We start from the raw sequence: 27,021 nt of genomic DNA, 5'->3' as shown, positions 1-27,021 counted from the left end.
GTATAGGGACACGGGAAGGGGTGGAGGAAGTCAGGTGTGTCTTCAGGCAGCAGACTGAAGACATGAGGACAGAGGACACCCACGGGAGAAGAGGCAGCTTCGTCGACGCAAGGTCAAGGGCAGTCCACTTGTGTCGTCCACTCCTCCAGCTGCAGTTACTCTTCCATCGTCAGGCTAATCAACATCAACATTGGCCCCTAAGAACAAGAAGTTCTGTAGAGAAGGCAAAAAAGACGAGAAAGATCATTTTCTGAGCCGCACGGCATCAGAGCTTCCTGAAAGGGAAGCCTTTACAGGAAAATACAAATTGTCACTTGAATCAAAAACCGTCAGTCTACAAGCCAAGCCCTTGGAGGCCTTAAACACCGTGCCCCTCAGCTGCCTGCCCCTAGGAACTTGTCTGCAATTTCCCAATCTGACTTCTGGAAGACATCCATGAATGTCCCTTTTCTGCTTCATTTTTTTACCCCCCTGGGAGAACCATGTGCACACGAGTGCTGGTTGAGTTTACTCCCCTCACATAATTAATTTCTAAGGCTGTAGCCCTTACCTTGGAGGGCATATTACACAGTGACGACACGGGTGAACTAGTACTTCTGGATTTACGTCAGGAAATCCTAGGCTTGTGCCTGGCTTGTCCTAGGCCTGTGCCTGGCTCTGCCCCTGGTATGTTTCTTCCACCAGAAAGCATAGTCAGGTTTTCTCCAGGCCCACCCATCCACGGTGGGAAGCCTGGTCAGGGGCCTAGTCGGGGCTCACAGCCATGGACATTCTGGGCTTTTCAGGTGGCCCCTTAGCTCAAGTGGTCCATCTAATCTGACCCCTTTACACCCTCATCCTGCCTTCAATGGCTAACAGGCCTTGTACATTGAAGATGCTCCATTATCATGTTTGAACTGAATTATTGGGAACTGAGCTATTTGAAGCCAAGATTCCAGATCATCAAAACGTGTCATTTATACTCCAAAATTTAAAACAAAAATTCTTTTCCTATGAGGATTAGGTTCAGGATCTACATGAGGGTCAGGGACTCCCCCAAGTATCCATCAGCCCTAAAGAAAATATCCTAGAAGGTCTAGAGCTCCCAATTCAGACACCACTTCTCACTGACCTCGTGGATTTGGAACTCCAAGCTGTTGAGGTAGGTGTCCCTTGGCAGAGGGAGTGGGATGCCCTCCTCAAGCTTTGCTGAAATAAAGAGCAGAGAGCAGTGGGCTGGTCAGAGGAGATGAGGGAGATGTGAAGATGCAGAACATCGCATTTGCAGCTGGCTAAGGAGAGAGCGGGCTGCTTTGACATGTGGCAGGCTACTGGATGCAGGGCACATCTGTCCACTCTTCAGCCTCTTGAGCTTCTACTGGCCCCTTCAAGAGCCCCCTTTCATGCGCTATCTAAAGTGGCCTTGGCTGGGACATGCAGTGAGAGGTGTTTACATGCAAGGACTCAACCCTGAGGACCAGCATCTCCTCCACTTTATCTTTTCCAGGCCAGTTTTGCTGCTCTTATCTCTTGGTCATAAAAGCCAGATGGTGAGGCCAGTTGGAGAAGGCTCTGGCATCAGAGGAGGCACTCTGGGTTCACAGACAGCCACTATCCCAAGAACTACTTCCATCATGGTCATCCAGCAAGTCAGTGACCTCGCCTCACCCTAGGACCCAAATGTGCTAACTCCAGGACTTCCCTGGTGGTCCAGTTGTTAAGAATCCGCCTGCCAACGTAGGGGGCAAGGGTTCAATCCCTGGTCCAGGAAGATCCCCCATGCCATGAGGCAACTAATCCCATGCACCGTCACAACTGAGCCCACACTCTGGAGCCCACGAGCCACAACTACTGAGCCCACGCACTACAATTACTGAAGCCCATGTGCCTACAGCCTGTGCTCTGCAGCAAGAGAAGCCACTGCAATGAGAAGCCTGAGCACCACAACTGGAGAGCAGCCCCTGATCGCCACAACTAGAGGAAGCCCGTTCGCAACAATGAAGATCCAGCACAGTCAAAAATAAAAATGAAAATGTGCTAACTCCAGGTGCTCTCCACAGCGCTACCTGGAATGCGCAGCCTCCCTTGGGCTAACTCCTTGTGCTTTGGGACTCAACCCAGCCCTCTAGACTGACCTCCAAGTCGTGTTCAGCGCCTCCTCCTAGCTCCCGCAGTCCTCTAGTTCCCACAGCTTTCTTCTGTGGTGTCATTTATCTAACCGTTGTCATTTACATGTCTGCCTTCCCAAAAACGTGTGAATTCCATGAGGGCAAAGATCATGCATCGCTAATCCCCCAGCCACCACAGAAGAGAGGCTCACCTTTTTGAATGAATGAATGAATGAACCATGAATCCCACAGAAAGTGTAGAATTCAGCTTTTGCATGGGCAGGCTGTAGCAACTATTCTTACCATTGAGAGAGGGGTATACAATGTGGAGTGCATAGTAATTGAAGATGGATTTCATCAAAGTCACCTGGAGCAGAGAAGGGGCCAGAGCAAAGGAATCAAGTAAGACAAGAATAAAAAAAATCCATGGGAAGAACATCTGACTCCCCACTCTGAAAATATCAGCGTGTTATCCCATTTAAAAAATAGAGGTTGACAATGACCGTCACCATGACACATAAACGGTTCCTTGCTCACAATTCCCAAATCCCAGATCTCTGAACTTCATTCTCCACAGGTGTACACAGACACGTTTTGTAACAAAACATGACTTGAACTGTCCTGGTGCTATTTAGTGGATTTTTTTTTTTTTATTCTACCTTATTTTAATGTTTTAAAATTTTATTGCAAAACTATGAGTGTGTTTGATTATAGAATGCTGCCTCAGATCCAGGGGGGGCATGCTCCACAGTACCTCCTAAGAATTCCTAGTTCTGAAACTCATCAGTCTCGAGGGCTTTTGAGAAGAGATTGTGTCCCTGGCCTTTGTTATAGTGACATATCCTGAGAGTGTAATATTTGTGAGACATTTGGCCAAGGTGTCTTACTGAATTCATTGCCCCATTTCAAAGTGCAGTCCCCATTAGAGACAGATGCTATTATCATTCCCATTTTATAGTCAAAGAAATGGGCTCAGAAAGGTTAAGTGATTTGCCCAAGGTCACACAAGTAGCAAGTGGCAGAGCTGATGGGTGAGCCCAGACCCACAGTCCTCCAAAGCCCACGCTCTGAACGTCATGTCCTGCCACTCCTTTTGCCCTTCTTGGATGATTAACTTTTGGACGTGATATCCTGATTCCTGCAAGACTACAGTGCATCTTTTCTGGGATCTCGTTGCTTATCCTGGAGCCCTCCCATGAAGCTTCTTCCCAGGAAGCCCTGGTTGGAGAGGACATTCAAGAAACGCTGAAGGACAACAACTCACATTGAAGAAACCGATGTTGGAGTGCTTCAGTTCCAATTTCAGCTCACTGTGCAGAAAGAGGAGCACAGGTCACCCCACGCTGTGGCTGGTACTTTCTCCCAGGTTCCCCCACCAGTGGGGCGTGTGGTACTTGTGAGCAAGGGCATTTCTGGGGGCTGGACACCCAAGGGTTCCTCTGCAATGGGCTTGTGGATTTAAGCCTGTAAGCATGCACTGTGTGGGACTTCCCTGGTGACCCCGTGGTTGAGAGTCCACTTTGCAATCCCGGATTGATCCCTGGTCAGGGAACTAAGATCCCAGATGCCTCAGGGTGAGTCAGTCCTTGCGCCACAACTACCGAGTGATGAAATGAAGGTCCCATGGGCTCCACCTAAGACCTGATGCAGTCAGAGAAATAAATATGAAGCATGCATCATGACTTAAGAAGTGACATCATTAAAATAATGTTCGCTGAGGCTCTTTGATAACTTGAAGAAATTACGATAATGTAAATATTAACCGGAAAAAGTGGGATACAAAAAAGTAATGTATGCCTCCAATGATATAAAAATGTATAAAAAATCTGGAAGGAACCATGAATCTATTAATGGTGATGATCTCTGTGTGGCAAAATGATAGGGGATTTTGTCTTTTTTTTTTTTAATACTTTGGTAATTTCCATTTTTTCCTTGCCATGAGCATGTGTGACTTTTACAGCATGGCAACAGACAATAAAAATGGGAAAGAGGGGCACCATGAATGATGCTGGCACGTTGACTCCATCGCTATAAAAGCCAAGTCTCACCCCCCACCTGCCATATTGATCTCCCTCCTCACAGGCTTTCCCTTGGCTGCTGACCTGGTCCCCTTGTTCAGAAATTCTAATTACCCTGGATCAGTCTCTCTGTTTTCTGCTCACAGGGCAGGGGAGTTTTGATAATTCCTTGGTAAAATTGTGTGAGGTCCTCATGAATCCTCCTTATTTTGCTGTCTCATACTCTAAGCCCTTGGCTGTCTTCTCTGACACTGCAGAGACCCCCAAGCCATATGCACAAACTCGAATTCCAGGACCTCCAAAAGCCCCGAATGCTCATTGTTAACTTTTTATTTCTGTATTTATTTATTTTAATTTGGCCACTTGGCATATGGGATCTTAGTTCCCTGACCAGGGATCAAACTGGTGCCCCCTGCATTGGAAGCACAGCCTTAACCACTGGACTGCCAGGGAAGCCCAGCTTCTCTTTTTAAAGGTCTCTTAAGGAGAGGTTCATTTTAACAGGGTCAGGGCGTTCTATGAGCCAACAGCATCTAACCCTGAGACCAGGAATTCCTTCTAGGGAACCCACTGCACGTGTACCTCAGCAGGGAGCAGAGCATAGAGTGGATGAAATGTCGGGCACAGGTGAAGGCTCCGAACAGAGGACACCGCTAGGACCAGTGCCAATCCATCCCCTTCTCTCCTCTTCCCCAACCCATGGCCTCTTACCTCCCTGTGGTCAAGGAACCAGTGATCCTGCTGGAGTTCACATTGATGGTGATGGAGATGTTGGTACTCTAGAAAAGCAAAACAGGATGATCCAGATTCTCGGCCCATGAAGACATGCTATTGGGTCCAAGAGCAAGAGACAAATCTCCAGAAATAGATACCACAGCTAGATGTGGGACATATGAGTGAAAAGCAGCTGCCTAAGGATTATGAGGAGGCAGGAGGCTGGTGGCTCCACAGATGACTTTAAAGAGAGGTGAGCTGAGGTTTCAGACATCTCCATCTTCATGGAAGCATCAGGAAGGGGGAAATAAGCCCTGACTAAAGACACAGAGCGTGTGAATGGGGAGACTGTCCATCTGTAAGCAGGCCACCAAAAGTTCAGAGTCCCCAAGCCCTAGGGACATTTAAAGCCACCAATAATTGACATCTATGTTTAATGATTAAGGTTGACCTGTTACAGATGTGGGGTTGAACCAGGTGACCATATCTGGAGGCTCCATAAAGCCTGTCCTATCTATGATGGTTAGCTGTTCTACCTGAGTCCATTTCCTCTTTCCAGGAGGTGAGATCTTACCTGCAACACCTGAATGAATGTTTGTGGCAACATCACCGAACAGCTCCACTTTGAAACCTGATTGATATCCCAGAGGCTTGTGGTAGGAAAAACGGAACACTGTTTGTGTCCCTTCCAAAGGACAGAAGGCTGGCTGCTGCTTAGGTATAGACAAGGTCATTATCAGTTTGAACAGTGGCCGAGAACTATTGAAGATGAACAGGGAAGGGTCTATGGCAGAGTCGGCTTCAAGTTTCGTAAGACTACCCACTGAACTACATTTCCCAGCTTCCTTTGCAGTTAGGAATGGCCACGTGACTGAGTTCTGGCCAATGCAATGTGTGTCACTTCCCGACCTTATCTTGGATTTCCCAGTCTCCAGAACTATGAGAAATAAATTTCTGTTGTTTGAGTCAGCTAGTCTATGATATTTTGTCGTGGGAGCCCGAGCTAAGATAGCACTTGACATATATCATGTCTGGAAATTCCCCGGCAGTCCAGTGGTTAGGATTCGGCACTTCCACTGCAGGTGTGATCCCTGGTTGGGTAACTAACATCCTGCATGCTGAGTGACTCGGTCAAGAAAATGAAGGAAAAAACAAAAAAAAAGCGTCATTTTCTTTTGACCCCCATGTTTTCTGGTGAAAAACATGCTGCCACTGGAAAAGTTTTTCCCTTAGGGATAAGGTGTTTTTTTTCTCTTGCTGCTTTCAAGACTTTTTCTTTACCTCTAATTTTCGGAAATTTAATTATTACATGTCTTGGCATAGATTTCTTTGGGTTTATCTAGTTTGGAATGTGCTCAGCATCTTGAATCTGCAGCTTTATCTGTCTCTTGCTGAATCTGGGAAGTTTTCAGCCATTATTTCTTTGAGTACTTTTCAGCCCCTCCCACTTTCTCCTCTCCTGAGACTGATGGCCTGAATGTTAGATCTTTTGTTATAGTCCCACAGGTTCCTGAGGCTCTTTTCATATTTTTTCTTCGGTCTGTTTTTTCTCTGTAGTTCAGATTGGGTGATTTCTACTGTTCTATTCTCTAGTTCCCTTATTCTTTTCTCTCTGGAGCTTAGCAATAAGTTAAAAGTTAGTCACTCAGCCATGTCCGACTCTGGGACCCCATGGACTGTAGCCCGCCAAGCTTCTCTGTCCATGGAATTCTCCAGGCAAGGATACTGGATGGGTAGCCATTCCCTTCTCCAGGAGATCTTCCTGACTCAGGGATTGAACCCAGGTCTCCCTCTGTGCAGGCAGATTCTTCATCATCTGAGCCACCAGGAAGCTATGGTAAAACAATTATTGTCTAAAAGTTTTCTATTTTACTAGACTTCGTTTTTCTGGTTCTTTGGGTGGAGAAAGGAGGGTTTTGTTGTTTGTTTATTTGTTTTTTTTGGCCCCACATACTGCCATGCAGTTCTCAGATCTCAGTTCCCTGATCAGGGATTGAAACTGCAATCCCTTCATTGGAAGCAAAAAAACTAGAGGGGATTTTGATAGGGATCGTGTTGAATCTGTGAATGAATTTGAACAATATTGCTATTTTAAAAGTTCTTTAAATTTTATACTTTCTTTAAAAAGGTAATTTGATAATTTTTATTTATAACATTTTAAATAGGTTTATGCAGGAGACACAAGAGACGAATATTTGATCCCTGCGTTGGGAAGATCCTCTGGAGTAGGAAATGGCAACCTACTCCAGTACTCTTGCCTAGAAAATTCCATGGACAAGGGAACCTGGAGGGCTATAGTCCATGCAGTTGCAGAGGGTCTGACATGACTTAGCAACTAAACAACAACAACAACACTTTAAATTAAATAAATTTTTAATTTAAGTAAATGTAACAATGAGGAAGCTAAAAATTTTCACCTCAGCTGGAGTGAATGACTTTTAAGGTTGCTTGCAACTCTGACAATGTTATGATTTGATTAGCTATATCAGGAAGCTTGGCTGTTCAGACCAAGTGTGCAAGACCCACTCACAACACACCAGAAATAAATAGCCTTCAGCTACTTTAGCTGTGTAGTCTCCCAGTCCTTTAGCCAAGGGAGGGGCTTCTACCCATAGCAAACATGACCTTTTATTGCCCTGGACAGATTCAGACTTACCGCCCTGATTTGGAAGAGGGGCTTGCGGCCAGCAGACTTTGGCCGCAAGTCTTCATCCAGAACGAAGGCCTGGATGTCCATCACTGGCATGAACGTTACATTTCCGGGAGTGAATGTCAGGAATGGAGCTGATTCAGGTGATGTCTCAAGCTCTAGTTCCATATTAGGATACAACCTGGCCAGCTGGAAAAATAGGCAGATACTAGGGGAGGATACGAGACAAACAGAGGGACCCTGAGCTGTATTAGGGAAGGCCAGATGGGCAGAACCCCCAAGACTCAAATCTTCAAGGGCCCTACACTGGCAGTGGAAAATCATAGGATGGTGGGAATTTTATATAATTTTATATGTATATATATAAATATATTAAGTTAAAAAATATATATAGTATATCAAATGGTTAATGTAGCAATTTAGTTGATAAGAAATACGAATGGCTATAAATAAATGCATACATGTTAAAATTCAATAGTAATGGGGATATGCACACAAAATGTAGTTTCACATTATTCCATGAAAATGGCCAAAAATTTCATACATGTGACAATATCCAATTTAGGAGAAAAGACACTCAAAATAGTGAGAGAAAAAATTAGCGAATATTCTCAAAATATTTGTTAGTAGGGAATTATATTTTCAGAACTCTTTTTCAGTGGATGGCTTTATGGTTGGAAAGAGCACTTTGATAATGTATCAGAATGGGTAGAAATACACAATGGGCAAGCTCCAGTAACAGTGGATGGTCACTATACTGCCTCCTACACTGTGTTGACTAGCGTGCAAGTTTGGGGCCAGAGCTGAATTGCCTGGCTCAAGAGAGGGGAGGCTGAGAACTCTTCTCCACTCTGCCTCTGCTACTTTTCAGCTCTGCTCTACATAAACAGCAAACAAATAGTGATTATTGGTCTAGACCCCAGTTATTAGCCTGCCCAGTATGTCCCATTTGCACCCTGAAAGGATCCTGAATATTTGTCCTGGCTGAGTGTTATCTCCCATTTGATGACGACCAACCCAGCAGCAACTTAGTGGGGGCAGGTACTAGAGTTGTTCCATTTGATAGATGAAGAAACTGAGGCCCAACAAGATTGAGTTCCCAAGACAGGAAACAGCAGATCCCAGATTCAAACACAGGCAATCTGAATCTGGATCCTGTGTCTTTATGCCTTCAGAAGTCAGAGAATGATGGAAATTTTGAAGCAAAAAAAATCTTAATAACTTACTTAATAGCTTACTTTTATCCACTATGTTAATAAGCTATTTGTCTGGAGAAAGTTTATGCACAGCTCATAGATGTCCACACACAGTCTCAACATTTGGCCCATGTCAATGGGCTTGTCCTAAGGTCTTACCTGAGGAATAATGGCCCAGAATGAGCTGGTATTCAGCTGGATTGGGAAGTCCAAGGGAATCTGCAGCACACCAAGCAGGAAGCCACTTGAGAAGCAGGACACCAGAGTAGTTAGAGGCATGGACTTGGAGGTCAGGCAATGGGGCCTCAGATGCTGCTTCTGCCAGTTTTTGGCTGACTTATGGTTGATAAACTTCGTTAGGTTCTGTATCTGGAAAAGCAGGATGATCATAATAGTACTTGTACAGGGTGTGCGAGGACTGAACGAGATATTCTAAAGGTAAAGAGCTAAGTGCAGGGCCTGGAACATAGGAAGGGCTTAATAAATGTCTATGATTGTTATTCATCACTTCCCAGGATTCTCCCCTAAAGGGCCAACAAGAGCTGGTAACCACCACAGTCTGGATTTAACGTGCTTTCAGATATGGCTTTCTCCAACCCCAAACTCTTTTTCTGGCCAGAAGTCTCTCATGGTGCTATTCTCTACCCATGCCTTGGACTTGTTCATCTTTCAGCTTGGTGAGCCCTGCCTGTACCTGTCGACAGCACACCTTCCTCCATCTCTTCTCCCTTCAAGATCCTCACCCTTGGGACTTCCATGGTGGTCCAGAGGCTAAGACTCTATGCTCCCAATACAGGAGGCTCAAGTATGATTCCTGATCAGGGAATGAGATCCCAAATGCCACAACTAAAAATCCTGCATGCTGCAACTGAAATCTGGGGCAGCTAAATAATCAAATATTAAAAAGAAAGATTCCCACTGTTCATTTGGGCTGCTGGGAGTTGGTGATGGACAGGGAGGCCTGGCATGCTGTGGTTCATGGGGTCACAAAGAATCAGACATGACTGAGCGACTGAACTGATACTGATTGTTGTTGTTCAGTCACTAAATTGTCTGATTCTTTGGGACCCCATGGACTACAACACTTCAGGCTTCCTTGTCCTTCACTATCTCCCGAAGTTTGCTCAAACTCATGTCCATTAAACTGGTGATGCTATCTAACCATCTCATCCTCTGTTGCCCTCTTCTCCTGCCCTCAATCTTTCCCAGCATCAGGGTCTTTTCCAATGAGTCAGCTCTTCGCATCAGGTGGCCAAACTATTGGAGCTTCAGCTTCAGCATCAGTCCTTCCAGTGAATATTCAGAGTTGATTTCCTTTAGGGTTGACTGGTTTGATCTCCTTGCTGTCCAAGGGACTCTCGAGAGTCTTCGCTAGCATCAATTCTTTGGCGCTCAGCCTTCTTTACAGTCCAACTCCATTTAGCACTTATCACACTGGTGATAAGTGCACTGCTCAACTGGGAGCTGTGAGGGTGCCCTGCTCAGACCTCCTCACAGGCATAAGCTGTGAGCAAAGCAGCTGGTTGACAGGCCCCCACACCCCCTGCCTCACACTCAGGCCTCACACCATTCATGCTGGGACCACCCTCTCCCAGATAGCTCCCAGCCCCTGACTGGGCACAGCCCACATGGTAGAACTGGAGAATTTTGTCAGATTTCAGGATTCAAGGGGATCGCTTAAGACGTGTCAAACTGAAAGTCACAATCAAGGCTTCATTTGCTTACTGCAAGAGAGGAAGCAAGAGGGTAAACCGGAAAGGGCGCTGGCCCCGCTGTGTCCCCCTTTTCCCTGTGGCGGGACATAGGATACCATCATGGACCCAGTGGGAGCTAGTGGAGGAGACAGGGAAGGACCAGGAGGCCAAAAAGAAAAAGTACTGACTATTGAGTCAAACTGGAGAAAGCTGTCTTCAAGGCCCCCAGGAAGGGATCTCAGCTGAAGTTACCCCCCCTCTCCATCCACAAATAGGCCTCTGAACCGGACATATCAAGGCTAGGAATGCAGATTGACGGGTGAGGCATGGGCTTGAGTCCTTAAGGGTACCTCCCTCCGGAAACTAGCAAACACTGGCCATGAACCAAGTCTGGACTGGGTGAGACCTGCCAGGTAAAGCTTAATGTAATTGCCACAGGCAGACCTGAAAGATCACACATAGGACTTCACCTTGGAGCCAGACTCCTCTGAGGCCCGCCTGATATACACGCCTCTAATAAGCAAGCTCGGTGCTGTGGCTCTCCTTCAGCTTAGCTAGACTTAGAGACACAGCAGCACTTCTGCCACATCTGCCTGCCTTCCCTCTGCTTCGCAGTTATCTCAGGTGGCTCAGATGGTAAAGCGTCTGCCTACAATCCAGGAGACCCAGGTTCGATCCCCGGGTTGAGAAGATCCTCTAGAGAAGGAAATGGCAACCCACTCCAGTACTCGTGCCTGGAAAATCCCATGGACGGAAGAGCCTGGTAGGCTACAGTCCATGGGGTCACAAAGAGTCGGACACGACTGAGCAACTTCACTTCAAGGGCTCGTCCCGCCTGCTCCATCCTCCAATGCCCGTTATCTCCCCAGGTGTTTTCCTAATAAATCTCTTATAAGTCTGAGGTTGTCTTGGCATCTGCTGCTTGGAGTACCTGATACAACACACCAGAGCCTGTGTTATTTTTTGAAAATACTATCGAGACTTCACTGGCAGTCCAGTGGTTAAAACTTCAAGCTCGAAATCCAGGGGGTGCTGGTTCGATTCCTGGTCAGGGAACTAAGATCCTGCATGCCGCACGGTGCAGCCAAAAATCAAAATCAAAAAAAAAAAAAAATACTGCTACTATAGCTAACATACATACATGCATCAGACTCCAAGTTCTTACAGGCTGTCTCATATAATCCCTGGGGAATAGGCACACTTGGGATTCACACGCACAAAGAGGGAAACTGAGGCACAGCCTGGATTCGAACCCCTATTTGGGAGGCTCCAAATGCCACATTCTTCTCCCGGCTCCCCAGAGCACTCACAGTGGATCTACTGTCCCATCTGATTTTCTCTCTGGGGACCCCCAGCCTCTTCCCTCCCCTACTCACATGCTTATTTTGGATGGTGAATTTCATCTGCCCGGCCTGATGGTAAACCCTGCTGGCCCTGTTGAAGACATATTCGGAGACGGCAAAGTAGATCATGTGGTCGTGTTTCTGGGGCAGCGTGATGGGTGGAGCATCGAAGGGGACTAAGGAGTTCCAGTTTCTGCCGAAGAATTCACCCTGCAGACAGAAGGACACATTGGCCACCAGGGTTCCTACCAGAGAAAATGTCAGGCCTGGGTGGTGGCTGGGCTGGCGATTCCTCTCTAGACTGTAGGGCTGGTGTCTTGGAAGATTCATCTGGCCCCACAGTATGAAGGCCCTAACAGCTACCTGAAATTCCCTGGTGGGAGCTGTGTCCTGTGTTCTTCCAGGCCCAGGATGCAGGGGAGGGAGCACTGCCCAGGGAAAAGTATGGACTCTGGAGCTTAACTGCTTGGTTTTGGATCCTGGCCTGCCACTTACTTGCTCTGGGATCTTGGGTAAGTCTCTGACTTCTTTGTGCCTCAACTCCCTCACCTGAAAAATGGAGATGATGCGGGACTTCCCTGGTGGTCCAATGGTGAGGAATCCGCCTTGCAATGCAAGGGATGAGAGTTCGATCCCTGGCTGGAGAACTAACACCCCACATGCCACAGGGGCAACTAAGCCCATTCGCCATAACTACGGAGCCTGCACTCTGGAGTGCTCATGCTCTGACTAGAGAGCCTGTGTGCCACAGGGATAGACCCCGAACGCTGCAGCAAAGATCCCGTGTCCTGAAACAAAGACCAACACCGCCAAAAACATTAATTAAAAAATTTAAAAAGTGGGGATGCTAATGGTTTCTACTTCATAGAGGCTGTAACATGCATTAACATTTGTACAAATACTTAAAATAGCACTTGGCTCATAGTGAGAGGAGCTTCCCGAGGTGGCGCTAGTGGTAAAGAATCCGCCTGCCGAGGCAGGAGACATAGGTTTGCTCCAGAAGATCCTCCGGAGGTGGGCATGGGAACTCATTCCAGTATTCTTGCCTGGAAAATCCCATGGACAGAGGAACCTGGCGGACTACAGTCCATAGCATTGCGAAGAGTCGGACATGACTGAAGCGACTTAGCATGCACACTCAGAGTAAAAAGCATGTAAAGAAAGTGTGAAGTTGCTCAGTCGTGTCTGACTCTTTGCCCCATGGACTGTAGCCTACCAGACTCCTCCATCCGTGGGATTCTCCAGGCAAAAATACTGGAGTGGGTTGCCATCTCCTTCTCCAGGGGATCTTCCCAACCTAGGGATCGAATCCAGGTCTCTCAAATTGCAGGCAGACACTTTACCATCTGAGCCACCAGGGAAGCCCTGTAAGTGTTAGGTGTTAGTTAAATAAATAAAACTGGAGAGGGGTGACACTCCAGGACCTGGCTCAACAGGGGTTGTGGGGAAGACCAGAATGAAGACAGAGTGTATTCTTTTCCTACTGCTGCTGTAACAAATGACCATAATCTTAGTGGTTTAAAACAGCAGAGACTGTAGTCCTTCACGTTTCTGGAGGTTAGAAGTTAAAACTCAAGATGTTGGCAAGTCTGCCTTCTTAAGGCTTCTGGGGTGAATCTGCTTCCTTTTCTACCCTGTAGAGGCCACCTGCATTCCTTAGCTTCTGGCTCCTCCCTTTCATCATTCTGACCTTTAGTTCCAAGCTCTTGCTTCTGTTGTCACATTGCCTCCTGTCCTTTATCACCTACCCCCTTATAAGGGGCTTCCCTGGTGGCTCAGATGCTAAAGCATCTGCCTGCAATGCGGGAGATGCAGGTTTGATCCCTGGGTTGGGAAGATCCCCTGGAGAAGGAAATGGCAACCCACTCCGGTATTCTTGCCTGGAAATCCCCACAGTCAGAGGAGCCTGGGGGCGCAAAGAGTCGAACTCGACTGAGTGACTAAGCACAGCACATGAACAGCAACATGAAAGTGAAGTGAAGTCGCTCAGCTGTGTCCAACTCTTTGCGACCCCCTGGACTGTAGCCCGCCAGGATCCTCCGTCCATGGGATTCTCCAGGCAAGAATACTGGAGTGGGGTGCCATTTCCTTCTCCAGGGATCTTCCTGACCCATGGATCAAACCCAGGTCTCCCACATTGCAGGCAGAAGCTTTAACCTCTGAGCCACAGCTAGCCCACTAATCCAGGATAATCTTGTCATTTCAAGATCCTTCATTTAATTAAACATTTTACCGTATATTTCAAAATCCCATTTGCCATACACAGTAAAATGTTCAGATTCTGAGGACTGGGACACGGACATCTAAGGGAGACATTTTTCAGTCTACTAACGGAGTAAGGCAGGTAGTAATAATACTGTACCCATACACATACTACGTGCCAGACACTTGGCTATGCACATTATACACATCTCACTTAATTCCTGTAGTCCCTTTATGATATAGGCTATTATTATTCAAATTCCAGGGAGGCTCAGAAAAGTTAAGTAATTCTCCCAAGATTCTTCAGCACATAAGTGCTAAGGTCTTCTGGATTCCAGACAGATTTACTATGCTGGTTCAGAGACCTCATCTTAGGTTTTGTTCTTCCATGTGTGCTGTGTATCACATCTTCCTACTGTGGGCACTGGTCAGGGACATGGACTGACAAGCAGATGGTCTGGAGGAGAGGAGAAGCCAACTCTGAGAGGGAGAACTGGATTTCTGCCACTCCCCGGCTCCAAGGCCCTTTCTCTACAGCCCCTTACCTTGAAGGGTGTATCCAGGCCTTGGGAGGTCACCTGGGGAGCTCCTACTAAACTGTAGTCAATGCCGGCAATCTGGTCAATCATTGTGGTGACTATGAGCAGGAAAGAGACAGCATTATGAACAAGGGAGCCAAACACAGTTGTTCAAGTTGTGCACTGTGCAAATCTACAGAGCTCTTTTCCCATATAGTCTTCAGAGAGTGAAAATGGGGTTGGTGCTGATCAATGGTAACTTCAGTCACAAAGACAGTGCTTCGTACACTCATTCATTCAATATTTATTGAGTACTTGCTATAAACCAGGCACAATGAATGCAAGAGGCTGATGAAACAGGTTAGTAGGAGAGTCAAAGTCTCCATTCTTCTAGAGCTGGCAATCCAGAAGGGAAAAAAAGACAAGTATTTGAGCAAATAGATATAAAATCATAACTCTGCTAGGTAGCATAAAGTCACAGGATGATGCTAGCCATATAAAGGGGGTGAAACGGGGGATATAGAGTCAGAGGAGGTTTTGCTTGGGCCGAGATCTGAAGGAGGAATAGGTGTCAATTGGTTGGCAGGGCAGGCAGAAGGGGGGACTCGGGGAAGGATGATCCTGGCAGAGGGAACGACACATGCAAAGATCTTGTAGAAGTATGGGACATGGTGTATTAGTGGAATCACAGGGACCCATGTGGCAGCCAAGTTGCCCAGAGCAAGATGAAGCTGGCAGTCAGGCCTGCCCATGGGATGCTGTATCACCCACTGCGGGGTTGATATTCTGATAGTCAAGGGAGTCTTTGATGGCTTTAAGAAGAAGGGAGGATCTGACCTGATGTATGATTGTACAAGGTCCTGTGGACGCCAGATGGGCAAGGTTCAGGGGTGCATGGGAATCTCAGAGCACCCCTGTTTTGTTCAAGCAGCCAGTAGAGAGTCAGCATGTGATTCTCTCATGTATTTGTAATCCTTTGCCTACTGGTGCACCCAGCAGGTTGCTGAGTCCCCACCCTCGATCACCTTATGCCCCCGTCTCCAGACAGCAGACCCTCAGATGTCCAACCATGTAGGATGGAGAAATACTCGACGGGGAAAATTCTCCCAGGGTTCTTGGGAGATGATGGTGGTGGTTCCAGGGGTACTGGGTGCCACGGCCCCTGACAGCACCCAGAGAAGAGAGGAGGGCTCCAAACCTGGCAGAGTGCGGAGATAGGGCTCCAGGCGGAAGGCTGCTGACTCGTTGACCATTTTGCAGATCTGCCAAAGTGGACGAGACAGCCACGTGAGTCCTTCCCCATCTCCCTCCCAGGCCATGTCCCTGCCCACTTCCCCACCGCCACTTCAGGAACCGTGGGTCATATGCCCACCCTGTAGGCAGGTGAGTGGAGGGGAGGGAGAATATGGTGAAAATGGAGACAAGACCTCCATCAACCACAGCACTTGGTCACTGCCCATTTGTGTTTGCCCAGCTCAAGTTCCTAGACTTTTCTGGAACCCTCATTAAAAGCAGATGGTGGTCAAGTCAGCACTTCCCTGAAGTCTGCTATTGCCATGGTCTTCAGTTCAATGTCTTGGTTGCTAAGTGCCCAGAAGTGCAGTATGCATTTATTAAACAGCAGAGGTTGGTGGGGGGAACTTCCCTGGCGGTCTAGTGGTTAAGACTTCACCTTCCAATGTATGGGGTGTGGTTGGGGATCTAGGATCCCAGGTGCCTCCTGGTCAAAAAGCCAAAGTATAAAACAAAAAGCAATATTGTAACAAATTCAATAAAGATTTTAAAAGTGGTCCACATCAAAAAATATTTTAGAAAAGAAAAAAGAGACAGAGAGATCAGAGGGACAAAACAGAAGAGCTTCTAGGTGCAGGAGGCAGCTCTTATATCAGAGGCTCCACCGCCGCATCCTCCTGCTCCTTTGCCATCTCTTCCTTCTGGGATTCCTTGCCATCTGGGATTAGCGGATCTGTGAAGGGGCTCCGTGCCTGGTCTGCAGGCAGTACTCAGCAGGGCCACCAGAGGGCGCCCCAAAGCACAGCCAGGAGCATTCCGTTCCTCAGCCAGCCACCAGCTTCCTCCTCCGTGTCAAGAATGGGAGAGACCAGAAGTTGGAAGCTTGTCACTTCCTAACGTTAGCCATATCTATACCATTTCTATGAATTTTCCCTTCTTACCTGTTAAAGTAATTAATATTTCTTTTATACCAAAAGTGAAAGTGAAAGTAAAGTCGCTCAGTCGTGTCCGACTCTCTGCGACCCCGTGGACTGTAGCCCAACAAGCTCCTCCATCCATGGGATTCTCCAGGCAAGAATACTGGAATGGATTTCCATTTCCTTCTCCAAGTGGCCTTTTAAAAACTATATAGTCACTTAGTCATGTTAGACTCGTGACCCCATGGACTGTAGCCCCCCAGGCTCCTCTGTCCATGGAATTCTCCAGGCAAGAATACTGGAGTGGGTTGCCATTTCCTTTTCTGGGGGATCTTCCTGATCTAGGGATCAAACCCCGGTCTCCTGCACTGCAGACAGATTCTTTACTGTCTGAACCACCAGGGAAGCCCCTAAAAACTACAGACGTTTAATAAAAAATACAGAAAACTACCACTGTTGTCAAAGGGAAACTGTTATCCCTTGGCATAAACAGGATATACCTGGGAAAAAGAGTCCAAGGGGTTGAAAAGCCGCTCTGCAAGGTGGGCTAGATATAGCTGCCCACAAGATAATGCCCCTTCTTTGTTAAAGGAAAGTGTTCAGCACATATTAACCCTAAATGGAGACTTCCCCTTTGACATGAGAAGAAAGAGAAAAGGGACAGCATAGGGAATCCCTTGTTCATTTTATCATTCTGCATAATTTGAATGATTATGGGGGAGCTGTCCCCACTTTGGGAACCACTGTTCAATGCAAACTCCAAGTCAGCCTGTGTCCGGTGCACCTGGCCTGGCTTCTCCTGAAGCAGAAGGTACAGGCAGCGCTCCTGGGCAGCCAGCCCTTCCAGGCCTGCATCCATCCACCCCCAGCCCCTCTCTCTGCAGAGCCACCTGGGGCTTTGCACTCACAGCCCCATGGAGGCCGGTCAGTGACCACATCCTTGGAAACTGTTCTTGTGCTTAGCCTCTCTGACACCTGCCCCGCTTCCCACTGGACACATGGCACCTGGATTTTTCTGGCCCATGTTTCCTGTGTTGATAGGGCAGAGACCACCCTTGCCTCTGGCCTCAACCTGCTGCACAGGGCTACAGGAGCATACATGTCTATGAAAATAAGCTTTCCCTCCCCTTTTTTTAAGCTTGCCCCCTTTACCTAGCTGCTCTTCTGTACTAGGCACTGGTCAGTGCCTGTAGCTATGATGTCGTATGGTCCTCACAATAGCCCTCCAAGGTAGGTGCTACGATTCTTTCTATTATTTTTTTGGCTGCACCTCACGGCATGCAGAACTTCCCCAATTAGGGAAGGAACCTGCAGCCCCACCCCCTGCAGTGGAAGTGGGGAATCTTAATCACCAGCCCACCAGGGAAGCCCTATTTCTATTTTATAGATTAAGAATCCTAAAGTCCAGAGAAGTTAGGCCAGTTAACCAAGGCATCACAGCCAGCAAAGTGGCAGAGCTGGGATTTAAACCCAAAGTATCTGCTTACAGAGTTCATGCGCTCAACAGTCCTCACTGTTGAAGGAGGTGAAACCCAGTTGGGAAATGACTCTGGAACAGTAATAACGTGAGTCCTCTGAACATACCCAGTGTACCTCTATCTAATCAAATCCTCAGAGCTCTCTTCAAAATAGGGGTTATTGTCTCCATTTAACCAATGAGAAAACTGAGACTCCGGGGGGGGGGGGTCCCTCAATTTGCCCAAAGATACACAGAGGGAAAATGGAAGAGGTACCTCTTTGCCTCTAAGACCAAGGCTTTTTGTAGAGCTGAGAGTTACCAAGGGCTGACCTCACTGCTGTTTTCAATGTGGTGCATTTTATGGGATCAGGATAGGGAACATTATTTGAGAAATATTTTCCTCTATTTGAGATAAGAAAGATATCCTAGGTTTTCTCCCTGAAACTCTTAGATTTATTTTGGCGTTTAAATCCTTAGACCACCTGGAGTTGATTTTTGTATATGGTGTGAGGAAAGAATTTAAAGTCACTTCTCCATATCTAACATTATTTATAACAAAGATATCACTTTATCAGTTCCAAATGCCAATTTAGCATGTGTGGTTATACAAATCTGGGAAAGCCTTGACATTTTCCTTTACATCATGAATGAAGAAGCTTTTGCTAAGCAAATTCCAATGACAACATATTTAAGAGCCAAGACTGTGTCTACACACCAAACGTGTACATGCCGATGATCTGCGTGTTAACTACAAATCTGCTCATCCTTTTGTTTACCTTTTGTTCCAAGATGGTTTTGACATTGTTTTCAATTCTTTCATGGAAGAGGTTCAGGATCCAGCTGGAGAAAAGAGGAAATCAGGTCAGAGCCCACTGTATGATTAGCTGAGACTCCTAAGAGAGGGCTAGTGGTGGCGCTAGTGGTAAAGAAACTGCCAAGGCAGGAGACACAGACGTGGGTTCAGTTCTTGGGTCGGGAAGATCCCCTGGAGGAGGGCACCAGCAATCCACTCCAGTATTGTTGCCTGGCGAATTCCATGGACAGAGGAGCCTGACCAACGACGAGTCCATGGAGCCCTAAGGAGCTGGACACAACTGAGTGACTAACACTTTCACTTTCACTTCCCGAGAGAAGGGTTACCCATGGATCTGAGCTTTCCCATGTGCTATTCCAAGAAGGGACCTGGCCAGATGAATTTGATCTGAGGGATGGTGACCATAGTATGCTGCTAAATCAGAAATATAGGTGAGAGTAGGCTAGTTAGGGGTGTGGTATTAACTATACACATCAACATTGCCAATATTCTTTTCCTTCCACAAAATCCACTCATTTCCTATTTCCAGTCCTGGTGGTTCAGTGGGACTAACCCTACTCCTAACCCCTAGGTCTAGAGATGGGCCCTAGACCCTGGCTCAGCCAGTAAGAGTCCAAAATGATTGATCCAAGGAATGGTCTTGTCACCCCACATTGACCAACAAGAACTTGGTCAAAGTTCTTATTGGCCAGTGCTCTACCTGGAGCCCTATGGAAAAGGTTGCTCCTGCTTGCTGAGATGGTGGGCTCTAACTGACAAGGAAACCTGGCTTCCTGCAACCATCTCTGCCACTCTAAGAGTGGAGGACCCTGTCTGAGACTGAGCAGACCTAGACCCAGGAGACAGAGAGATTCCTGGCAATATCAAACACCTGAAGCCAATCGCAGCTTTGGCTTCCTCCATGGACTTTTGGGGCTTCCCTGGTGGTTCAGTGGTAAAGAACCTGCCTGCCAATGCAGGAGATGTGCTTTCAGTCCCTGGGTGGGGAAGATCCCCTGGAGGAGGAAATGGCAACCCACTCCAGTATTCTTGCCTGGGAAATCCCATGGCCAAAGGAGCTCGGCAGGCTACAGTCTATGGGGTTGCGAAATCCTCTGACATGACTTAGTGACTGAGCATGCACAGACTTTTTAGGTATATGTGAGCCAGTCAAGTTCATTCTCAATGCTTAAACACCTGAGTTGAATTTCTGTAACGTGCAACTTAAAGGAGGCTGGTGAATTTGTATGTCAAAAATTTTAAACATTTCTTGGGGAGAAGGAACGGTGGACCGAGAAGAATAAGAATGGATATAAATAATCTGCTTAGAAAACATGAAATATGTGGCTCTTAAGGATGCACAGCATTATTCACAATATAGCACTCACTAAAACTGAGACACAGTTACCTTTCAGATTGGCAAAAAGCTTAATCTCTGATGATCTGCCCGTGATGGCGATCGTGCTTTCTTACCTTGCTAATGGATGTGAAAACTAGCAAGTCCCTTGGAGGGCAGTTTGTTGGTAAATATTAAAATTACAAAATGCACATACCAATTTAAGAATAAATCCTAGAGTTTATTTGACCAGGTATAAAATGATATTATTCCCCAAGGTTATTCTTCTAGCATTATTTATAGTAACAAATGACAGGAAGAAACCCTCAGTCCCAAACTAAAAATGTATTTATAGAGGACTAACTATATATGTTTTGAAAAGTTAAAGTGTTAGTTGCTCAGTCGTGTCTGACTCTTTGCAACCTCATGGGCTGTAGCCTACTAGGCTCCTCTGTCCATGGAATTCTCCAGGCAAGAAGCTCCCCTGCCAACTCCATTCTGCTCTACTCTGTGTCCTGGAGGGCTGATGTCTAGAGATTCATCTCCCAAACTCTCTTGCTCTCTGGCTGCTGGTTGTTTTGGCTAATCGGAGGCACAGGCAGGAAGGAGAGAGGAGATGGGGTGCTTATACCAGGCGCCTCCCTGTTGGACACTATAGTCCGGTCCCCTGGCCCCTCCTCTGAGATTTCAGTTCTTTCCAGCTCTGGTAACTCCCTTGCCCCCTTGCCTCCCTTGCTGAACACTCCTTCATCCTGCCCACACTCCAGTTAATATTCCCCTCTTGTTTGCCACTGACTCTTGTCAGTTAAGCCTTTCGAGTTGCCCTCTGTGTCCTGCTGGGATCTGAGTGATGAAGTGCCAACCCAAACACAGTGAGAGGCTGTCACCCCACAGACCACCACCGTTCATTCCATATTCACTGAGCGGACCCTCCAGGGAAATCACTTTGAAATGCGGGCTTACCTTGGAAGACAGTCTTGCCCAGGCATTGGCAAACTGTTTCTTAAAGGGCCAGATCATCAATATTTTTGGCACTGCATGCCAAATGGTCTCTGCCAACTACTCAACACTGCTGTTGTCAGACTAAAGCAGTCCTGGACAAATGGGCATGGCTGTGTTCCAGTGAAACTTTGCTTACTGGTGGCTGTGACTTCCCTAGTAGTCTAGGGGCTAAGACTCCATGTTCCCAATGCAGGGGGCCCAGGTTCAATCCCTGGTCAGGGAACTAGATCCCATGAATCGCAACTAAGAAGTTGCTTGCCACAACTAAAGATCCCATGTGCAACAAGGATCAGTGATCCTACATGCAGAACTAAGACCTGGTGCAGCCAAATATACAAATGAATATTTAAAAATAGATAAATTTAAGCAATGGTTGGCAGGTGGATTTGGCCCCTAGGCCTTACTTAGTTCATTGACCTCTCATCTTGATGGATCCTCAGTTTTGCTCTTATGTCCCATCGGAGGTGTCCCTTGGGTGAGCTGGATGCTGAGGCAGCTCTGACGATCTCCAGCAAGTGTGTTTGGGGGTCACTTACCTTATGTGTCCAGAAATTTCAATGCTGACATGGCCGATGGAGTTGTGGCAGTAGGTCACGGAGACAGTGGGTCGCCCAGACTGGTCCTTGTCCAAGTTCAGAGAAACCAAGATGGAAATGCCATCCACACTCATATCAAACGTACCATGTAAGGTGCTGGATGAGAGAAATGAGAAGCAAGGGGTATGGAGTCAGTCACCTCCCAGAAGATGAGCCAAGCTTATGCAGACCCAGGTTTGTCTCTCAGTCCCCACGGGTTCCATCTCTGGGTCAGGAAGATCCTCTGGAGAAAGAAATGGCAACCCATTCCAGTATTCTTGCCTGGAGAATCCCCATGGACAGAGGAGCCTGGTGGGCTGCAGTCCATAGGGTTGCAAAGTTCAGACACAAGCAGTTTAGCATGCACACATAGCTGGTGTCAAGTATTTGCTGTGTGCCAGGCACACTGCTAAATGCCTTATAACTGTTATTTTATATAAGCTGCAACTGCACCTATGAGGTGGATTATTATTGACCCCATTTTACAGATAATGAAACCAAGGCTTAGGGATGATCAGATCTGTGTCATTTATTGACTGGAGAGGTTTCAGCCCAGAAAGGGAATTCCATTGGGGGAGGACATTTTGTTTTGTGTTATGCAGTCTCTAAGTCGCGTCCAACTCTTTTGCAACCGCATGGAGCCCGGCAAGGCTCTTCTGTCCCTGGGGCAAGAATACTGGAGTGGGTTGCCGTTTGTTTCTCCAGGGGATCTTCCCAACCCAGGGATGAAACCTATGTCTCCTACTTGGCAAGCGGATTCTTTCCCACTGAGCCACCAGGGAAGCCCAGGAGAGGATATGACCTTGCCCAAAGTCAAGACACAGTCTAACGCCAGTACTACTCACATGAAAGACTTTTTCACCTCCCAGTTCCCACTGACAGATACGTAGTTATTGGACAAGGAGGCTTTGATACCCTGTCCTGGGTGTAGACTCAGCTGGGAGTCCTGGAGTAAGAAGTGATGGATCCTCATTCTAGGGAAGGAAGACAGATCATGAGACTCAGAAAAACCAGGGGCACATCAGTCCTCTAAATGAATCTTGAGAGTCCCCTTCAGCCTCTCACACTCTTTCAAGTTTACCGACTTAAACTGAAAAGGACAAATCATTTCATTCACATCCTTCATGGTCTGCTCAGGTTTTACCTCCTCCAGAAAGCCTTTCTTCCCCAAGCTTCCAAGACCAAAGACCTTCCTCTTGCCTCTGACACCCACCCTCACGAGCTGCCCTTGTCTATCTTACTGGATTCTCACCACCTTGAGGACCTTGTGGATGGTCTGCCCCTGCCCCCATGCCGTCTGCCTGCTTTTCTGTAGAAAAACTTTAGTCAAAGAATACATTTAATCAGAGAAGTGAGAAAACACAGAAACAAAGGAAAATAGTCAAACCAGACCAAACAAGAATAGTTTAGTCATTAAAGAAAAAACCTTTAGTTCCTGCTCAAGGGCTTTAGATAATATTCTGAGCCATATCCTTTGAGCCGTTTTGTATATAGTGAAACCTCCACTATGTGGAAGAAGTTAACCATATGATGGCCAGAAGGTAGCTATGACGTAATTCCAAGAATCAGCCTCCAAGAAATGGGAACAAACCAACTCTGTAACTATAGACTAATTTTACTTAAAAAGAGTCAAGATGATGCTGATCAGACCACTGAATGGCCAATTCCAGGATGACTGGCGGAGCTGACTGTGCCGCTTCTGCATGCAGCTCGGTCCCTCCACCTACACACCCCTGAAACTCTTGCCCACTGATTGGCAGCGGGGAGTTGGCCTTTGGAACTGACTCCACCCTCTCCTTTGTTTGTGGCCTCTGAAATAGCACAAACTTTCCTTTCCACCAAACTTTCCCCTTTCAAATGGCAAGCATCTGGATCTCACTTGTGTAACACTGTGAGCTGGCTTTGCATTGTGTATCCTTCAGCTTCCCTTTTATATTCCCACCCTAACCCACTTGGAATACAAATAAGAGCTCACTATTTAGATCCTGGGACCTGAGGGGCATACATATGAGAAATACGCTGTAGACACACTTTTCTTTTCCTATAGAGTTAAAAAAAAAAATTGTTCACTTTCCCTTACAGCCTCAATCAACTGCAGGTGAGTAGCAGTGACCCCTTTAAACAGGGCAGGTGCCTTCCAGGTAAACATTGCTCTGATCATTTGTTGTTTTTTTTTTTTGTTCACAGGTCCATTGCTTCTTCATCCCTTCTAAACATATGTTAGCTAGGAATGATGTGTGCAAACTACATTTCCCAGAATTCTTTGTACCTGGTGTCTGGTTAGGACTGGCCAATGGGATGCTTTGGGAAAAGATGAGTGGATAGGCAAAGAGGAGAAGCCAGGATATTTTTTATCCTCTCTGCCTCAGATTGTGTCTTGGTAGTGTTGGTTACATTTCCACATTGGGGCAGCTCCTGCAGACAGCCCGTTCCTTCATGATCTTAGCTCCTTCTAGAGATCCTGGATCTTGTACTCTGTTGATTTTGTCTTTTGTCTTGTCTTTTTCTCTCTAGCTTTTAGGGATGTTAGTAGCTTTTCATTGCTGCTAATTTTAGGTTGTGTCATCATTCTCAAAGTGGCTTTTCAACTCTTCTAACACTTTTGTAGCAAATTCCTTATATGCAGTTCCCTCCACTGAAGTTCCTGGCATGGGTTTTCTACTTTCCCAGCTAGTGCCTGATGGATACATTCACCCTGCCTGGGACACTCATCTTCATTACTCACTGTGGTCATTTAAGTTGGTGGTTTTTGTCAGATCAACACTTATTTGTCCACTCAACAAAAATTCATTGAGATTCTCCTGCTCTGTCAGACCTGGCTCCAGGCACAAAAGCCATAGAGATTCAAAACTCAGTCCTTGCCCTTGGAGAGCTTACAGTTGGTGGTAAATCTGGATGTTAACAGACTGCAGTAACTCACTGTGAACACCAACTGCAAGGGGGTGCTCTAGGGCTGCAGTAAGGAGCATCGCCCTGTAAGTGGCATGTCCTGGATATTTTCTGTCTGTGCATAAATTTAAAATGACTTCTTTTTGCCGACTGTCTCAGGGAAATTGTCTTGAGAGACTTGAGAAGGATTCCAAGAAGCAGCCTTTTCTGTCAGTGATGGACAAACAATCCCCAAGAACCTATTCTGGACACTGAGGAAGCTGGGGAAGGAGAATTCATATAATCAAAGAATGAATGAAAAAAGAGTAAGGGATGAGGACTCTAGGGCTGAATATGAGAAAGCTGGAGGGAGTGTAAGGTCAGTTACATCTCACAGGGAGGGAGAAGGGGAACCAGGGCTGTTAACCAGAGACCAGGAGGCTCCTGCTTCATTTCTTACTGGGGATATGTGTGGATGCTATATTCAAGGGGTAGTATGCAAATAAAATGTGGACAGGGTCCAGAAAGACTTAAAGTCCTTGATTGCAACCCCTAACAGGCTCTGAGGGGTGGATGGTACGTCTCAAACAAGCCTTGATCTGGAGAGTAGCCAGGGTTCCCTGTGTATTAGTCCCTCAGTCGTGTCCAACTCTTTGTGATCCCAGGGACTGTAGTCTCTCCCCATGGAATTCTCCAGGCAAGAATACTGGAATGGGTTGCCATTCCCTTCTCCAGGGGATATTTCTGACCCAGGGATCAAACCCAGGTCTATCGCATTGCAGGCAGATTCTTTACCATCTGAGCCACCAGGGAAGCACCCAGGGTTCCCTGGCAGAGGAAGAATCCAGAGCTGATCTTTGTAGGGCTGACATAGGAACTGATGAATGGTTTCTAATTCAGATGATTCAAAAAACACATAGCACCTTCCAAAAGTCCCACAAGAGCTGGCCACGATCCCTTTACCTTTAGTCCAAGTGATGGCTCAATGTTTATCCCCTTCCCCATGACCCTAGGTCCCCATTCTTCCCTTTCTGCTGCCCCCGTGGAGGAGAACAGAGACCTCACCCACTAAACACATAGTCCACGCTTCCAAGCCAACCAATTCCGTAGCTTCCTGACAAAGTAGGCAACTCGATGGTGGACAGCTCATTCTTCAGGGTGGCTACTCCATATTGACGGGCTGGAGGGACATAGAGTTAACACATTCAGTGGGAGGTAGCTAAGTATAACAGTTGAATGGCTGGGCTTTGGAGTCATGTGAACTGGGATGAAATGCAGGATTTACCACATACTATTGTAATCCCAAGCAATTTCCTTATACTCCCTGAGCCTCAGTTCCCCCATCTGTAAAATGGTAACAACAACAACAACGATGATGATGATACTAACCTGAGTCTGAGAATTAAATTAGATCATGAATGCAAAGTGCCAGGTTAGTGGCAATCATTGTTATTTATTCATCCAGATCAAGGTCGTGGAAGCAATAGTGGGATACAGTGGGGCTTTTGAGGAATACCTAACTGCAGTTTGGTCAAACCTTAGGGTTTTTGACTATTGCCTGGGTCATGTGAACAATGCAGATGTACAGATCCAATTTCATCCAGTCTTGAGTGGGTCTCTGGAATCTGTATTTTAATATATATCCCAGCAACTCTAATATGGGTGGTTCATGGACTACCCTGGGAAGAAATACTGATCTAGTCCTATCCTTGGCTTCTGTCATTCAAGATGAGGAATCTGAAGCCCCAAGGTTTCTAAGGCTGATATCCAAGGTTTCTAAGCCAAGCAGTGGCAGAACCCCAGCCTGTGACTCCTCGACCTGATGACCACACCACTTTGGTGGGCAGAAACGAGCCCCAGAGGAGTCACACCCCCCTCTTACCATATTCCAGGCCTTTTCTGGTGATCCTGGCCACGAACCCGGGATTAGGTGTTCCTTCTCCAAACCTGGTGAACTCTGCCAGAAACAGTAGGGCCACTACCATATAGTATGGTCTGGCCATCATCCTGTCCTCAGCTCCTTCCTGGGCAGGGATGGGTCACAGTCTCTTTGTAGGAGCCTCCCTTAGTGAAGTTGATAGCAGAATCTTAGGTGCTTATAAAGCCAGCGGCCGGATGAGGAACCGAGCCAGCTAGGAGGGGCTGAGAAAGTTCAAGGCTTTGGGGCAGCCCAAGTTTCAGCAGCTTGAGATGCGGGGCAAAGGTTGCTTATGAAACTTTTTGAGGTTTCTTTCTGGCTTGAGAGCAGAAGTAGTAGAACAAACTCAAGCTGCTTCGTCTTCCAATAGCTGGTGCCCAGGGCTGCCAGTGGAGCCAGCCTCCCCACACCTCTCTCTCTAGCTGAACACCCTCCATTCATCCCCCATTATCTACAGACTGAAATCTAAACACCCAGCCTGGCAGCGAAGGCCCCCAC

The 27,021-nt window shown here is 46.9% G+C and overlaps 1 protein-coding gene across 1 annotated transcript; it reads right to left on the bottom strand.

The window, feature by feature from the left end:
* Positions 1–79: 79 nt before the first annotated feature.
* On the bottom strand, positions 80–26,683 carry LOC129625934 (lipopolysaccharide-binding protein-like). The gene is made up of 15 exons (XM_055545026.1): positions 26,488–26,683; positions 25,671–25,785; positions 22,583–22,711; positions 21,699–21,854; positions 18,808–18,871; positions 15,621–15,684; positions 14,450–14,541; positions 11,736–11,912; positions 8,825–9,034; positions 7,476–7,658; positions 4,817–4,884; positions 3,352–3,397; positions 2,391–2,454; positions 1,112–1,188; positions 80–213 (listed from the first exon to the last, which is right to left on the bottom strand). Exons 1-15 carry the CDS (start codon positions 26,609–26,611, stop codon positions 175–177), a joined length of 1,608 nt encoding a protein of 535 aa, XP_055401001.1. The 5' UTR covers positions 26,612–26,683; the 3' UTR covers positions 80–174.
* Positions 26,684–27,021: the final 338 nt, after the last annotated feature.

This window comes from Bubalus kerabau, chromosome 13, assembly GCF_029407905.1.
Source record: "Bubalus kerabau isolate K-KA32 ecotype Philippines breed swamp buffalo chromosome 13, PCC_UOA_SB_1v2, whole genome shotgun sequence".
Lineage (NCBI taxonomy): Eukaryota > Metazoa > Chordata > Mammalia > Artiodactyla > Bovidae > Bubalus > Bubalus kerabau.
Note: the sequence above shows the minus strand (reverse complement) of the source record. Positions and strands in the feature narration are given on the sequence as shown.